General features: G+C 43.0%; 5 protein-coding genes across 7 annotated transcripts; 2 read left to right on the top strand and 3 right to left on the bottom strand.

Moving 5' to 3' along the window:
- Window positions 1-408: 408 nt before the first annotated feature.
- Window positions 409-3,288, bottom strand: LOC6559557 (glutamate transporter polyphemus). Of its 3 annotated transcripts, XM_001986328.3 has the most exons (7): window positions 3,220-3,288; window positions 3,072-3,137; window positions 2,868-3,018; window positions 2,319-2,798; window positions 2,056-2,234; window positions 1,030-1,202; window positions 409-948 (listed from the first exon to the last, which is right to left on the bottom strand). In XM_001986328.3, exons 1-7 carry the CDS (start codon window positions 3,264-3,266, stop codon window positions 677-679), a joined length of 1,368 nt encoding a protein of 455 aa, XP_001986364.2. In that variant the 5' UTR covers window positions 3,267-3,288; the 3' UTR covers window positions 409-676. The 3 variants fall into 3 exon arrangements, with proteins under 3 accessions (XP_001986364.2, XP_032590710.2, XP_032590711.2); XM_032734819.2 differs by lacking the exons at window positions 3,072-3,137; window positions 3,220-3,288 and having other exon boundaries at window positions 2,319-2,811; window positions 2,868-2,932; XM_032734820.2 differs by lacking the exons at window positions 3,072-3,137; window positions 3,220-3,288 and having other exon boundaries at window positions 2,864-2,912.
- Window positions 3,289-7,646: 4,358 nt separating this feature from the next.
- On the bottom strand, window positions 7,647-10,183 carry LOC6571201. The gene is made up of 2 exons (XM_043214866.1): window positions 10,154-10,183; window positions 7,647-10,090 (listed from the first exon to the last, which is right to left on the bottom strand). Exon 2 carries the CDS (start codon window positions 10,074-10,076, stop codon window positions 7,956-7,958), a length of 2,121 nt encoding a protein of 706 aa, XP_043070801.1. The 5' UTR covers window positions 10,077-10,090; window positions 10,154-10,183; the 3' UTR covers window positions 7,647-7,955.
- A 383-nt stretch (window positions 10,184-10,566) lies between these two features.
- Window positions 10,567-11,398, top strand: LOC6559544 (DNA-directed RNA polymerases I, II, and III subunit RPABC1). Its single transcript, XM_001986326.3, has one exon. It carries the CDS (start codon window positions 10,649-10,651, stop codon window positions 11,279-11,281), a length of 633 nt encoding a protein of 210 aa, XP_001986362.1. The 5' UTR covers window positions 10,567-10,648; the 3' UTR covers window positions 11,282-11,398.
- Window positions 11,399-11,563: 165 nt separating this feature from the next.
- On the top strand, window positions 11,564-13,227 carry LOC6561173. The gene is made up of 3 exons (XM_001986325.2): window positions 11,564-12,627; window positions 12,699-12,832; window positions 12,901-13,227. The coding sequence occupies exons 1-3, from the start codon at window positions 11,693-11,695 to the stop codon at window positions 13,110-13,112; spliced, it is 1,281 nt and encodes a 426-aa protein (XP_001986361.1). The 5' UTR covers window positions 11,564-11,692; the 3' UTR covers window positions 13,113-13,227.
- A 72-nt stretch (window positions 13,228-13,299) lies between these two features.
- Window positions 13,300-15,408, bottom strand: LOC6559412. The gene is made up of 2 exons (XM_001986324.2): window positions 14,610-15,408; window positions 13,300-14,538 (listed from the first exon to the last, which is right to left on the bottom strand). Exons 1-2 carry the CDS (start codon window positions 15,223-15,225, stop codon window positions 13,373-13,375), a joined length of 1,782 nt encoding a protein of 593 aa, XP_001986360.1. The 5' UTR covers window positions 15,226-15,408; the 3' UTR covers window positions 13,300-13,372.
- Between the last annotated feature and the right edge of the window lie 12 nt (window positions 15,409-15,420).

The raw sequence follows: 15,420 nt of genomic DNA, 5'->3' as shown, positions 1-15,420 counted from the left end.
TAGCTAATTAATGCCACCAACAATCGATGATGCAACATTGCAGAGGCCTCCCATCCGACAAGGTGGCAATCTATCTAATCCTCTCTCTTCTTGTTTATTGATAGCCTTGTAGAGGGTATTTATATTTAGTCGTGCAGCTTGTAACACATTGAAGAAGACATCTGTCATACCATAAAGTATATATATATATATATTCATCGTCGATATCATAAAGCTGCCAAAGTTTCTCGCTTGAAAAATGTTTATGTTTAATTAGCTATTCTAAAAAAATATATAAATATTGAGATGATGACAATTTGACTCTAATATAATAAATAATTCATACGCTGCCAGAAACAGTCTGTATAAAAAAGATAACAAAGAACATTTAATATAGTTATGTTTATCGACTAAGTAATGTTCTTGTAATTTATATTACTTAAAGTTGCACAACTTTATTATACCCTCTCAGCCAATGTGCGCTGTGGTCGGCATACAGACACAAATACGAGTACAAAATAGCAGCAGCTTAGCTGGACAACTTAGCTGGGATAAAGAACATCTGGCCAACACGTGGCTGGCAATTAATTAAAATCCAACAAAGCCAAGCAGACAGTCAGCCAATCAAGCACAAATGTGAAGAACACACAGAAACAAGCTGAATATCCTGCCAAATGTTTAGCTGTTAAGTGCAGCGTTACGAATGTGACTGGATGTGTTCAACTGTCCCGCCAAAGTCTTCGACCAACTGTTGTACGGCAACTGCGCAGCCCACAATGCCAAAGATAATACCAATTATGATAAGCACAATGTCACGTATCAGTTTCCAGCGTAAACGACCATAGCCAGCCTCATAGTTGATAAACATATCAATCAACGCCGGACAGATAAGATTCAAATTGCTTAAGGAAAAGGCACCTTCCAGTTCCGTCAAGGCGGCTAAATTGGGCACCACAGCAGCCACAATGCCTAAAATAAAATATATATATATTATATATATAAAGATTATGCGAATTACTTCTTAGTTAATGCGAACTTATCAGAACATACCCGTGAGCAAAAGAAAACAAAGACGTATGGCAATCTCCACAAAAATCCGACTTCTTTTATTGGTGACTTCCAAATCGTAGTCACTGAAAATGACAGTTATGACAACATAACCGTTCAGTGGATAGCTCAGGAAGATGCCACTCGCGATGGTCATCTTGATGAATTGTGAGACCCTGGTTAGATTATGAGTAAGAGAAAGTTCAAACTTAGTGATATATATATTCGACAAAAGTATAATTAAATATCATTCAATATTTCACTCATTAGTCTTGCACAAAAACAAAATAATTAAAATTATAGCAAGAGCTCAATCAATAAATAATTATTAATAATCAGCTCAATGCCCTGTCACATCAATAAACTTAATATACAAAATGGCAAGCCTATTAGCGATTAATAATAATAATTTGAGATAATTAAGCATGAAATGAACCAAAATGAAATATTTGTTTATTTGAAATAATCATGAAAGGGGAAAAATTACATAAATGATTACTTCAAACTTTTAATACTGAATTCCATATCAAGACACTAGCTATGAGTATAATTATGTTTTAAACATTTTAGTGACAACGGATTACTATTTCAAAAAGCTTTTATACGAAAATCTTAAGAAGCTTAACTAGATTAATAAGTAAATTCGGAGGTGAGCAATAATCCCCAATTATATGATTATTGAATTATGAAGCAAATTGACAATGTTAAGCTGCTAATGACAAAGTAGGGTAAACAACTTAATATTTTACCCAACTCGATTTTTTCAGTTACAATGCTATTTTTGTAATAGTCTAAATTCCTTAATGAAGACACTTTCTAACTAATTATCGGGCATGTAATGATAAAAGTGTAATTAGTAATTTAAATACTCAAAAGTTGCATGAATCAGCTTTAAAAAAAATCTTTATCACTGCCCAGTTGTTATACAGTTGCCAATTTTGTAACCGCAGCTGTTTACGCACAGATTTATATACTTCTAACTTGAAAATTTCAATTTTTAAACACACTGCTTAAATATTATTTACTCACATCTCATTTTGTGGAATGTTCAGTGTAATGCTGGCTTCCACTTGCTCCCCATAGCGCCAATATCCCATTATGCCGAAAAACACGTTGGAAAACAGTATGAAAAACACGGCCATATTTAGAACGCCACACAGGCCCAGATAGCTTTGCGGATGGGCCATATTCGACTCGACGACGAGCATCTGAATGCATGTTTGAGCCAAAGGAGAGATAATAAAAAAAACAACAAAAAAAACAATCGAAATTCAAGCAAAAATTTTACGCACCGATCCAACAGCAGTTAGCGAGAAAGAGGCAATGCCAAAGAACATGGCTAAATCGGAATGTGGCTTAAACATGGCGCGCTCACTGAATTTGGGCAGACCCCGAAACAGGTAATACATAATGCACAAGAAGCCCGCATAGAGCAGAATGTTCGAGATTAGATTGAGCGGCACCAGATACTTCAGTCTGCGTATGAGAAAAAATGGCAGTTGCAGCAAACAGACACCGAGGATATAGTAACGCTCGTTGTAGTCCTTGTAGTAGAAGTCGCCAATCTCCTTGAAATTCTTGGCCACAAACACAATGTAAACGCAGCAGAGACCAAACTGACCCATGACCAACACACAGCTCGTCAAAATGCCAGCGGCACGTGCAAAACAGTGCACACAATTGGGGCCCAATTCGTAGGCAATTTGGACAGCCTGTGGCATGGATACTTGGGGCACATGGATGCGTCGACAGCACTCGGTCATGCCAGAGATCTGTGCAGGAAAGCTAAATGCAAATAATTCAAATTAGGCCGCGCCAAGGCAGCGCCGGCACATACACACCAGCAAATGGATGCAGTACGTCAGCACAATCATCAGCAGCACGGAGAGCAGCATACCGGACACAATTCCCGAATATCGAATGGCCAGTGGCATTGCCAAAATTCCAGTGCCAATCACACACTTCAGCAGTGAGATGAATGCATCAAAGTTGCTGCAAAAACCGGATATGGAGCTGAGACCGAGAATCACAAACAGAATACTTACTTCAGGGGCACCTCAACTGTGCGCTTCTCGTATGGATTGTAATAGTAAAACGATGACACAGATTGGCTGACCAGAAAAATAAATGAAATTAAATAAAAGCAACAAATTGAATACAAGTTTGAGGCATGCATTCGTGCAACAAACTCACACAAGAGTCGGCAGATTTTGATGCGTTTCCTGCGCTAAATTCGCCATTTCAGTTTTCTTGCTGCGAGCTAACTGAAATCTAAACCAATTTTGACAACAAATTCAAATAAGTGTATATAGTCGTAGTTGGCCCCACAACCCCCTTCTCACTCATACATTCAATTCACTTTAAGCTAATCAAAAGGGTTATCGCCGAGCGGGACACACAATCAAAATGGCTTCACATGCGCGGCGACCATTACCATAATATGCACAAATTATTGCCTACTTTGGGGTGTTGGTGGCATTGGAGCTAACGGCTTGGCCGCATCAGTTGCACCACCGCCAACTCAGTGAGCCCTGAGACAGTTTCACAGTCGCACAGCGCCAGTGGCAGCAGCCGCACAACAATTTACAAAGATATGGCACAGTGGTTATTGTTATTATTATTATCAACTCAGAAATTATAATTTAAGATGTTGATAATATTTTGGGAAAACTTTAAGAAAAACACAAACATTCATTACAGCAGAGTATGACAAGTAAAAATGTTTTCTTTTTTTCTTTTTGTGAAGGTAGCTTTAACATTGAACAACTTTAGCATCATTATCAATTTGTTCAAATATATTTTTCAATACTGACAGTATAAAATATTTCTTATTTTTATATTGTATTATAATATATTATATATTTATAGTTACTTTTCTTTACAGTTTTATAAAATTTAAAGTGTTGTTAATATTAATACCAATTTATAATTGAATAATGTGTGTAAAATTAAACTCCATTTATTATTTCCATTTTTCCAGTTCTTTTCTTGTAAAATTATTAAGCTAGCATTTATTCCTTATAAGTATATAGACTAGATAAGAATGTTAAACAAAACAAAAATATAAAATATTTTTGTGATAATGAAATAGAAAGACTTATAGTAAAATAAAAGTCCAGGTTAATTGTGAATTGCAAACTTGTATAATAATAATACTTTGTGAATTAAAAAATGCTCAAAGGGCAGCTCCCACTGTAGCTCACATCTAGATAAGCAACTCTCCAGCTCCAGCAAATTGCAATTCCAGCTGCAGGATGCATCTGTCGAGCTCGCGCTGCCGGAGGACGATTGTCATGCCAGAATGTGCACTTCCGCGTCCGTTTAGTTGTGTGAACTTAACAGTAAATTGAATTAAAATTTATTGTGAAAATTGCAAAATTCCAAAACGCAGCAGAGCCAGCTAAGAGAAGTGGGCTTCAAGGAGACATCAGCGCAAATCCAATACAAATAAAATTAAGTAAAAAAGTACACATACCCACTAGCAAAGAGCGGGGAGGTAGGTGGCATGCACCAGTTATGTACATACTTGTGTATATATGTGTATGTGTGTGGGGGGAGGGAGAGGGCAAGGGTCGGGGTCGACGTGTGTTTGCACAAAAATATGCAAATGTGATATTGTCGCTGGCGACATTTACAACAATTACAATAACAATGGAGGCAACATTGGACGGGACAGGCGGCGGCAACGGCGATGGGTGTGGCAACTAACTGCGTGCGACATGTGACACGATATTCAAATAAAGGCGCCCCAGAGGCAGCTGGTGAGGCGCTGCTGGGAAGGCGTGGCATTTATAGCACACACACACACACATACATACATTTATATGTATTTTGCATAAAAAGGAAAATATGCAGCAAGTAGCAAGCAGCGAGCAGCAGAGCAAGAAAACGAGCGAAAGCACAGAAATCAAATAAAACAAATTTGGAATTTTACAGCAGGCGAACAGGATAACCTCTTAGACATATATACATACATATATGAATACATTCATACAGACACACATAGAGGAGTACATGTGCAGAAGCTGCTCTGTTCTTTCTGTTCTTTCTTATGGGAGGCAAACACAGACTGACATTCAATTTAAATTCCTATACAAATAATTGCGTGCCAGTTCCAAATCTGAACAGGAGTCGGCTGACGACGCAGCTGAAGCACTGCAACGCTTGGATTATGTTGATTTTGAAAGCGACGATACTGCAACACTTGCCTTAATTTGCCCAGCTCAATGTCAATGGACACACACACACACACACACACACAAACACACAGACATTCACAGACGACTACCGCATCATGCAAAATAATTATGCATTCCTTGCCAGTTGCCAACAAACGCTTCATCTTCCAGAATTATTCTGTGCTCATCACTTGCCTAAGCCAAAACAAGAAGAGAAGAAATGCTGTAGCCGAGTCCTCGACTGCACTATACCCTGCAAATGCAAGCATGGAATGTGGAACTACTCCTATAACTTGGGTGTTTCTTATCCGATCTTGATGAGATTATTACAGTTGAGCAATAATATATCAATGTACAAAAGCAATAAATTGTGGCTTTCGTTGCTATCTAACTGTATCGATATTAGCGAATCGGAGGCATTTATCGATAAACTGAAAAACGGATCCCGAGTATTTTAATTTTTTTTTTTAATTTTTATTTTTTTTTTTTTTTTTTTTCGGAGATCCGTGCGATTATACAGACGGATAGAATAGTTTTCTATATCCAGTCATCTGCTTATGCTGATCAAGAATATATAAACTTTGTAAAGAATATAGATGCTTTCTTCTGGCTGTTACAGACTTTTGCACAAAACCAATATACCCTTTTAAGCCCACTTTTAATGTGTAAAAACGAATAGAAAACTTTGTCTTTATGCGAGACTGATGGACTGCCAAATACACTGATCAAATTCTGACGTATCTTGCACTGCTAAAATAAATAAAATTCTTGGATTTATCAGTTTACAAAATGGTCGCTTATACCCGCTGATTGCGCGTTATAGGGTATGCAAATTAAAGTTCTCAATGCAGCTCACGCAGTTGAGCTACGTGCTTCTCTATCCATGGGTAAACGGGTAGCGTTTACCTGTCTGTGGCTTCAGCCATTATCACTGCGGTTATCTTAACTCCTGCTGCCTTGCCTCGCAGCATCACTGTTATCAACAGCTTAGCTTAAACTTTGTGCTGTTGCAAGTTGCAGCCCGCGCCACGTTTCGCTGCAGCAACTTCCGCATGCTTTGCGCATCAATGATTTTGATCAGATTTACTTGCGCTGTCCATCGCTGAAGCTGATGAAAAGATGACGATAAAGACTATAATGACGTCCATGGCCACAGACCGCTTATTTCTTTCTACTCGTTGCCCACAATATTTTTGCATTTATAATGAAAATCATCGTCATTTTTCATACTTGCACAAAGTGGATTTTTATTAGATTTTAGATTTTATTAGAAAACCTTTTTGTGTATGAACCACACGTATGTATATATATATAATATATATATATATATATATATATATATATATGTGTGCATATAGACTGTTTATTATTGCTTTGCGTTTGTGGCTTAAATGCATTAAAAATAAAATAAAAGTCCATTTTCATTCTGTGCTATATGCGATATTAGCACAAGCATTCTAGTTAAATCCCACATTTTTTGCGCACTCATTCTCATATTTTCCACACAATTTGTTTTGGGTAAAAACTATATATTATGGAAAACGCATCGTCAGGCAAATTTTCTATTAGATAAACTGTCAGTCATTCGCGGTGACACTGGCGACAGTGGCGACGACCTCAGCGTCAACGTGGACGTGAGCTCAGGAACCCCAACGACAAAAGTCAAAGGATGATAATTCAGTTAAACCTCTCATCAGCAACGCAATCATTACTAATATATACCCTGTATATTATTTAAATATATTTAAATGGCCAAAAATCCTCTGTCGATAAGTTATTTTAATGAATATTTCTGTTTTTTAATATGTATCTGATTTTCAATGTATTGTTAAGATAATTGAATTTTCTTAAATAAACTTTCGAAACATGTCTTTGGAATATGTATAGAGCAAATATATATATATATAATAAATATATGAATAAAAATTATGAGCATTTATAAAAGGCAGCCGATGAAGCGAACCCATTTATGCATCCAAGAAAATCGGTTATTGGTATAATATTTGCGTGTATTGTATTCTTGTCTGGGTGGTAATTGAATGTTGCACGTAAAATATTAAAAAAAGAAATAAATAGAGTACAATACAATGTGTTCATTGTGCGGTCAGGATACGTGAACGGTGAGTAAAATGAGATCTCGCAGGAAGGCGAACATTACGCGACATATTAACTGGGTTAGGTTTGATTAGGTTGTCGTGGCTCAGATGAATGGGATTAACTGAAATAAGTAATCCGCATTCCTCACTTGGATTGGCCAATGTGCTGCCACATAAAATGTTATCTAGTGATGATCTTTAATCACGGTTTTCTTCTCCCGGAAATATCCATGGCAGACAAGTGTGACACATGAAGCATTTTATTTAACATAATAATTTAATATAGTTTTAAAAGAAATGCTACAAAATCTTTTATCTTATATGCTTAAAGCTGAACAACATTCGGTTTCGATCAGGAACGCCCTGCTCGCAGAATATCTTTATTATCATTATATATATAAAAGTGTAATTATTATTTATTATATATATACAAATTTCATATTTTAAAAGATATCTTATTACGAATACAAAAACCAGCTCTTAGTACCCAAAATTATATTACCCACTAGAGTTAATTGTAATTCCGTAATTTATAATCCATGAGGATGACTCTTAAGGCTGTAATCCACGCTTCGTCTGCCAGCCTCTTGATAGTCAGCGCGTTGGCAGTCAACTAAGGCAGTAATAATTAGTAACAGGATTTTAAATAATTGGACTAACGCTTTTGCGTATCGATGCCATTGCGATTCATCCACTTGCGCAGCAAGTCACCCGGACGTAAATCGCTCTGAGACTGTGGCCCGGCCGTGGTCCGACCAAAATGCATTTCGCTGTGGGTGGAGTACGGCGAGTGAAGCGGTGCCGGCACACGCAGCTGCCGCTGTGTCGTCGTCTCTGGCCAAATGGAGTCATTAATGGTGCCATTGGACAACTGCTGCTGCTGCTGCTGTTGTAGCGTTGCTGCTGCTGGTGGACCCCAAAACTGATTGTTGCCCGGCTGTGACTCAAACCCGGATGAGAGCGAGGAGTTGGGCGACAAATCGCGATTGTAGCAGCCCATCAAATTGGCAGTGGTTGGCTCCCGCAGCAGATCGCCATGTTGACTGCCACTGGTGGCATCCACCCAGGCACAAATCTCGCGATTGAGCTGTTGCTGTTGTTGTTGCTGCTGCATCTGCAGTCGCGATGGGAACAGCAAACTGCTCGTTGACCGTGTCATCGGACGCTGATCAAGGCGAAAGTTGGTTTGTGGTGCACAGTTACGCTGCTGCCAGCCTTGGGGTTGGCCGAGCTGCAGCGGATCCATGTGCATGGCATAATTGCTGCTCGCTGCATAAAGGGGCGACTGTGAGCGGCAGGTGTGTGCGAGTGATGGCGCTGGCAATGGCCCCATGCGGCTAACGGGTGAACGCTGCGAGGACAGACGCAGTGAGTCCAGCGACAGCACAGATGGTGGCAGTTGCGAGTTGCTGATGAGGTTATTGAGCTGATTCAGATTATTGTTATTGCGCCGGGCATCATTTGTGCTTGGTATCATGGTCGATAAGGTGCTGCTATTATTGCTGGCATTGTAGCTCAGCTGCTGGCTGAGCATGCTAATCGTCTCGTCATCGCTGATGCATTCGTCGGCGCACAGCCGATGGAAGCTATCGGCAGCGGACTCGTTGTGTGCTCCCCCGTAGTCCAACCAATTTGAACGTTTCCTATTGCTCAGCAAGAGGAACAAGGTGAGCACACTGGCCAGCAGTAGGAAGGTAACGCTATCAATGGCATCGAAGAGCAGCAGTGAGTGCTTCGCATGCACGCTCCACAGGACGAGCAGCAGGGTGAAGCGTGTAAATCGAAAGCCATCGCTGATGTTGCATATAAAGCTGAGCGCCCACATTGCATACGGATATAGACTGATGTAGCAGCTGCTAAATGTGGCATGTTGGCCAATGCCCAGCGAGTAGAGCACCAGTTTGCCAAAGGTGCTGACGTACAGCGACAACTTGGCCATGTACACGGGTTCCGTCAACAGATTGCCAATGAAATCGATCAGCACACGCAGCAAAGTCAGCGCATGCGAGTAGATGAAGTACAGCGGATGCGCCAGTGATATGCCCAGCAGACTGTTGAACTGATCGCGTGTTGCCACCGGCAGGCTGCTTAGCAGGCACACCACATTCAGCCAGGTGAGCAGCGTCATCCACAGCTGATAGCGAGCAATCCGGCGCTGTTGCTGGACGCGTGCAAGTTTCTCGAAATACGGCTGCTTCAGCAGTGCGGCGCCTTTCATTATGAAATTGAGCAGCTTAGAGCCCAGTACCATTTTCTTTTTCTCGTGCAGCACCTGGTTTACGTGACGCTCGCAACTGCTGCACAGACGATACCTTTGCTCCAGCTCGGATTGATAAAGCTTCAACTCCTGCTCAAAGCGTGACTCACTTTTGGGCTCAAACTGTGCCAGCTTCTCGATTTTCAAGCGTTGCGCCTCATTGCACTGATCGCACAGGCCGTTGTTCATACCGGCAAGTTCAGTCGCGCAGCTGGCTTCGGTGCGCTTGGAGAGATTGGGATTCGATTGGCGTCCGCTGCAATCACGTTGCGCCAGAATTTCACGATTGTAGTCGCCGTCGGCATTGAAGCCATTATATTGCTCGCAGAGCGGACACGTCCAGCTGTTGCGCTCCGGGAAAGGTACGTGTGTGTTGTCGTTGCAGAACCAACAATTCACTTTGATGTTGTAACGCGAGCGCAAATTTATATAAAGCTTGTGGCTGAGCAATGCGGCCACAAAGAAGATCGACAAAATTGGCACCGCTATGGCGGCAAGCCTGAATATCAGAGTTTGCATTTTGGTAGCAGCAACTGTATGAGAGAGTTACACATTAATAATTTCACAAACTGCAAGTGTAATTAAACTATACGAACTCTTAATGCATTTTTAATACATATATATATTAAAAAGGCGGGCAGTGTGAGCGGCTAGCGGCTATGTTGTGGTTAAGGTTCACGCCTCAAACGTTAAACAACACTACCTTAAAGCTTATATCGCTATTTTGCATATCGATATATCGCAACTGATGAAGTTTGAAGAGCAGATACATTTTTGTACAGGGACTGTTTCGACGGGTTACACATTAATTATGTAACAGACTTCATGTGTAATTAAACTATACATACTGTCAATTCATTTTTAATATATGTATTTTAAAAAGGTTGGGCAGTGTGAGCGACTATCGGTTGTTCTATGCTTTGTTAGGCAACACTACCTCAAACTTGTCATCGCTATTTATCATATCGAAATATCGCATCTGGGCTGTGTGCAATCGACGAACCACCACATTTGAGCCGTGCGAAATTATCAGACAACAAATCCGCGTGCTGCATTTGACTACCGAAAATTAATACAAAACTGCGAACAAAATGGATGACGAGGCGGAAACTTACAAGCTGTGGCGCATACGAAAGACGATCATGCAGCTGAGCCATGATCGCGGTTACCTGGTGACGCAGGATGAATTGGACCAGACGCTGGAGCAGTTCAAAGAAATGTTTGGCGACAAACCCAGCGACAAGCGTCCAGCGCGTTCCGATTTAATTGTTCTCGTGGCCCATAATGACGACCCCACCGATCAGATGTTTGTCTTTTTCCCCGAGGAGCCGAAGATCGGCATCAAGACCATTAAGACATATTGCACCCGCATGCAGGAGGAGAACATCCACAGGGCCATCGTTGTGGTACAAGGTGGAATGACGCCCTCGGCCAAACAATCCCTGGTCGACATGGCACCTAAATATATATTGGAACAATTCCTGGAGTCCGAGCTGCTGATAAACATAACGGAACACGAGCTGGTGCCGGAGCATGTAGTAATGACGGCCGAAGACAAACAGGAGCTGCTCAGCAGATACAAACTCAAGGAGAACATGTTGATGCGCATCCAGGCCGGAGATCCCGTTGCCCGCTACTTTGGCCTCAAGCGGGGCCAGGTTGTGAAGATTATACGCTCCTCGGAGACAGCTGGCAGATATATATCCTATCGATTGGTCTGCTAAGTGGCTTAATATTAATACAAATTAAATTTAATTAAAAAACAAAATATAATTATCAATTATAATGTGCAGAAAATTAAGAATATAACGCATATTATCTGCAATATTTTTACACCCGAATTTTGAGCAGTTTAATATATTTTGCTAAAGAAACTAAATCCTTGAAGCACATATTGTATTTGTTGTTATGTCTGAAGTAGCATATCACGATTTATAATGATGTCGTGTAAACCATTTGACTGCCGCAAAAGCCAGATTCGATACTATATCGATAATTGTAAAAGTATTGCTGCGTGTGAAAATAAGAAAAAGAGAGAAAAAACAAATACTGAAAATACAATTATACAATCGCGGAGGTGTTGTGTGTGTGGTGTGCCTGGTCTCCCATAGAGGCACTGGTGTTCCATTGCAAAGATGGCCTTGTTAACACGCCTGACCAGCAGCGGCACTACAACTGTGGCACCTGGTTCACCGAAGGGCCTACAACGCTTCCAAAACTACCTCAGCGCATTTCTCTGGCCGGGAGCATCGACGTCGCAGCGACAGCAGCGCAAAACCTCCACTCAGCTGGATGCCATCGATTGCTTCACTAACGAACTGGTCACCCGCAAGACCCAAAAATGGGAGGAACTGCGCGAGAATCTAATGAAACCCACTGCGGAAGAGGCCAACTACGGCGGCGGCTTTAACCAGAATGTGGGTCTCATGTCCAAGGGGATGATGAGTGACCTGAAAACACTGCGCTCTCCCCAGCTGGGCCTGGACATACGTTCGCTGTCGCAACCGCAGCTGGACAATCTGCTGTTAGCCACGCTGGAGATCAAGAATAAGGTGGACTTTCTCTACCTGATCCGGCAGTGTGTGCGCTGGCAGCAGTTGCCCTGCAACGAGGTGCTGATCTCATGCCTAAAGTATTTGAGCTCATTGGGTCGGCTGCAGCAACTAGAATCGCTGGCGGAGACGTGCCGGCAGCTGAAGCATCCGTTTGCCAGCATGTACTCGGATCTGGCGCCGTTCAAGGCGATTGCCCTGTGGCACAATGGCAACTCGGATGTGGCGCTGATGACACTGCATCGAGGCTACAGCGGCAGCCTGCACACCGAGGAGGGCAGACGCATGATTCGTGTCGCCTTTCGCACCATTGTCGAGGAGACATTGGCCCAAAAGAGCGAAGCTGTTCTCGTCTCACTGCTGGAGGTGGCGCGTGCCATTCATCGCGAGAACAACGACATCTTTGTGGTGGCCTGCGTGTGGAAACAGTGCTTTGCCAGCGATTGGTTTTGCGATCAGAAATCCGCTGGCGAACTCTTCGAGCACTACAAGGATCTGCAGCAACTGGTGGATCGCAGGTGCTGCTTTAACTATTACTTGAATTTATTAGCCTTTTACTTTTACTTACATTGCCTCATATTTGTTGCAGGGCCAGTGCACTCTGCTCCTCATTCCTGAGTCGACACAATGTGGACGCAGTGCATCGCCTGATTGAGGTGTTCTTGCAACATAATCAGCGCAGCGCCTGCGCCAATTGCCTGAGTTTGCTCTTCAACTATCAATGTATGATTAACTGCTCAACTTATTTGTTGAACTATTTATTAATTTGTTTAATTTTTTATATTTCACAGACATGCGCAAGGATCTGCGCGCCTGCGCTGAGATTGTCAAGTCCTGCAGCGAACTGGAAATGCCACTGAATGAATTGCAAAACGAACAGTTTCTCAGCCTGTTTCTCGATCAAAGCGATCCATTTGAGGCCAGCTCAGCAGCCGGCAATAATCGTAATAATCCGGCCACCAATGCCAAATACAAGACAAAATCGTTCCAGTACAAATTCTAGAGGCAGTTTCGTTGCCCACAATGCATCCAACAACATTGCTGTTGTTGTTGCATATACGTTACAGCAATATGCACCAAATATGTTTACCACTTTAATAAATGTTAATTAACTTAAAGCATGCAAATGGCAAAAGCAACAATAATAACACAATAGACTATTATTTTGTTGTTTATCTTTTATTGTTATTATAATGCATTTTGTATTTTCATTTATTTTGTATTCTTATTAATTTAGTACCTAATTTGCTTGCAGCAAGTATCTCAAGTATCTTTAATGTTGCCATCTGGCAACTGTGCTGTGGCAAGGCCCATGCACTCGTAGCAGCGTGAAATGAGATGATTGCCACAACGGTGCGCCTGGCACTGCTGGCAGCGTGAACGCGCCTTCGTCTCGCGCTTATTGCGCGCACAGGGCTTGCAACGGCGATGCTTCTCCCCATAGCGACTGACCAAAGTGACGCCCTCGGGGAGTGTGGCACGGGTCAAACTCACGACACCAACGCCATTCGAGTGCAGAGCATCCGCGGAGGCTTCGCTTAGCAGCCGCTGACTGGACTGACCCAAGATCTCACAGATCTGGAGACGCATCACGAGCGTTGTGGCCGTTGCCGATCTACGCTGCAGCCGGCGCTGCAAACGCTGCTGTGTCAGAAACAAGCCCAGCTGACGCTGGAAATCGCGTTGCTCCATTTTGGTATCGCCTTTTGGCGACAAGCGTAACAAGATCCAAGCATTGACAGCCGCCACATTGAGCATCAGATGCAGCTGTTGCAGGAATTCATTCCGCCTGCAGTCTGACTGAGACAAGGCGCAGCTGTATCGCTGGGAGAGCTCAAAGAAACGCTCGCAGATTTTCCCTGTGTGCAACTGTGCTTGCGACACATTCACATGGCTGTCCAGGCCGCAGCTGAGCAGCGCGCCGCCCGCTTGACGCGTCAATCGCTTCGAGCCGCTGCGCAGTGCTTCGCCCGTCCAGTTCTTGGGATAATCCGGCGCTGTGCTGGGCAGCAGGCAGATGCTGCTCAAATTACGCTGCAGAAGCTGCTCGCAGTGCCTGAGACAAGCGTAACGCGTGCCGAGCGTCAAATTCCTACCTGTTGTCTTGTAATCGCAGATGAGCTGCATCAGCTCCTTGCCGGGCGCCTGCTCGTCCCGCTTGAGCAGCGCATTGGTCATATAAAGCGTCTTCGCATCGCAGCACAATGCCAAATTTCCATTCTCTAAGGCGGGCTGCTCGTCGACGCAGAGCCAGCCACTGGGTCCGTAATACGAGCGACAATTGATGAGCAATTTCTGCCACAGATGCTGAGCATCGTTCCAGCTGCTGCCTGCTTGGCTGTGCAAGCTCTCGGCAATAAACTCGAAGCGGGCGAGCGACATCGTTGCACGAAAGATCGCATTTCCCAATTCCAGCGTCCAAAGTTCCTCTATGAAAATTGTGAGAAATGTGAGCAAAGTGAGAAGTGGTGTCAGTTATAATTGTTGACACTTTGCCTACCCAGCGGTCCATTGTGCTGCGCATTTCGGAACACGCCACATAAGTAGCTCAGACCCAGCCAGGAGCGCATCTCTGTGAGATCGATTTGTCGTTCAGCTGAATTTCTCGCACGACGCTGGCGAATTCGTTCGTTGGCCTGGCGGAGGAGCATGCGCATCATCTCATCGTCGAACAGTAGCATCCAGGACTCCACGGCATTAGACACTGAGTTGGCAGGTCCTTTGCCGCTGGCCTGTTGCCGAGGCAGCAAAAGTTCATCTTGTCCCCTGGGCTGCTGCACATCGGTTTCCGTGTCCCAGGAGATGCTGACGTTGCTGCTACTGCTGCTGCTTGTGGGTCGCCCGCGTTTACCACGAACTTTACCCGGCTTCAGCATGAGCAGCTCGGCCAGCTGTGCATCATTAAGCAGAATATCTTCGTCTTTGAACAGCCACGAAAAGTTCGAGGATATCAAAGCCGTTTCCTGCAGCGGATCCGCGTAAGCTTCAACAGGCGGTTTGAGCTCCACATCCAGATTCTCCTCGTCATTCTTATTGCTAGTGTTACCAGTGCTTTTCATGCTTGTCAGCAGCTCCTCGTCCAGGACGTAAGCCATTTCATCATCGCAATTATTCATTGTTTACCATAATTCTTTGTTTACATTTTTTGCTCGTCTGACTTGAAGTTGGCTGCACGCAAATTTGCGACTCGCTTGAAGTTGTCTGCGTCTGGCAACAGTGTGTACATATTATTTTGCGAAATAAATACATAAATAAAACTTCAGCAAAATAAACGATTGCTATTTGCATTGGTCGTTAAATAAAAACAGTGT

This window comes from Drosophila grimshawi, unplaced genomic scaffold, assembly GCF_018153295.1.
Source record: "Drosophila grimshawi isolate 15287-2541.00 unplaced genomic scaffold, ASM1815329v1 contig_1367, whole genome shotgun sequence".
In the NCBI taxonomy this organism is placed as follows: Eukaryota; Metazoa; Arthropoda; class Insecta; order Diptera; family Drosophilidae; genus Drosophila; species Drosophila grimshawi.
The sequence above is the reverse complement of the archived record's forward strand: the minus strand, read 5'-3'. Positions and strand labels throughout refer to the sequence as shown.

Excerpts from the sequence above, each read along its gene's own strand:
- LOC6561173 (XM_001986325.2), top strand. The coding sequence starts at position 11,693 with ATGGCCTTGTTAACACGCCTGACCAGCAGCGGCACTACAACTGTGGCA. Across the intron at positions 12,628-12,698 it reads CAGCAACTGGTGGATCGCAG|GGCCAGTGCACTCTGCTCCT; the intron begins GTGCTGCTTTAA and ends TATTTGTTGCAG. Across the intron at positions 12,833-12,900 it reads TTTGCTCTTCAACTATCAAT|ACATGCGCAAGGATCTGCGC; the intron begins GTATGATTAACT and ends TATATTTCACAG.
- LOC6559557 (XM_001986328.3), bottom strand. The coding sequence starts at position 3,266 with ATGGCGAATTTAGCGCAGGAAACGCATCAAAATCTGCCGACTCTTGT. Across the intron at positions 3,019-3,071 it reads ACAGTTGAGGTGCCCCTGAA|CAACTTTGATGCATTCATCT; the intron begins GTAAGTATTCTG and ends CGGTTTTTGCAG. Across the intron at positions 949-1,029 it reads TTGTTTTCTTTTGCTCACGG|GCATTGTGGCTGCTGTGGTG; the intron begins GTATGTTCTGAT and ends ATTTTATTTTAG.
- LOC6559412 (XM_001986324.2), bottom strand. The coding sequence starts at position 15,225 with ATGAATAATTGCGATGATGAAATGGCTTACGTCCTGGACGAGGAGCTG. Across the intron at positions 14,539-14,609 it reads GCAGCACAATGGACCGCTGG|AGGAACTTTGGACGCTGGAA; the intron begins GTAGGCAAAGTG and ends CAATTTTCATAG.
- LOC6571201 (XM_043214866.1), bottom strand. The coding sequence starts at position 10,076 with ATGCAAACTCTGATATTCAGGCTTGCCGCCATAGCGGTGCCAATTTTG.
- LOC6559544 (XM_001986326.3), top strand. The coding sequence starts at position 10,649 with ATGGATGACGAGGCGGAAACTTACAAGCTGTGGCGCATACGAAAGACG.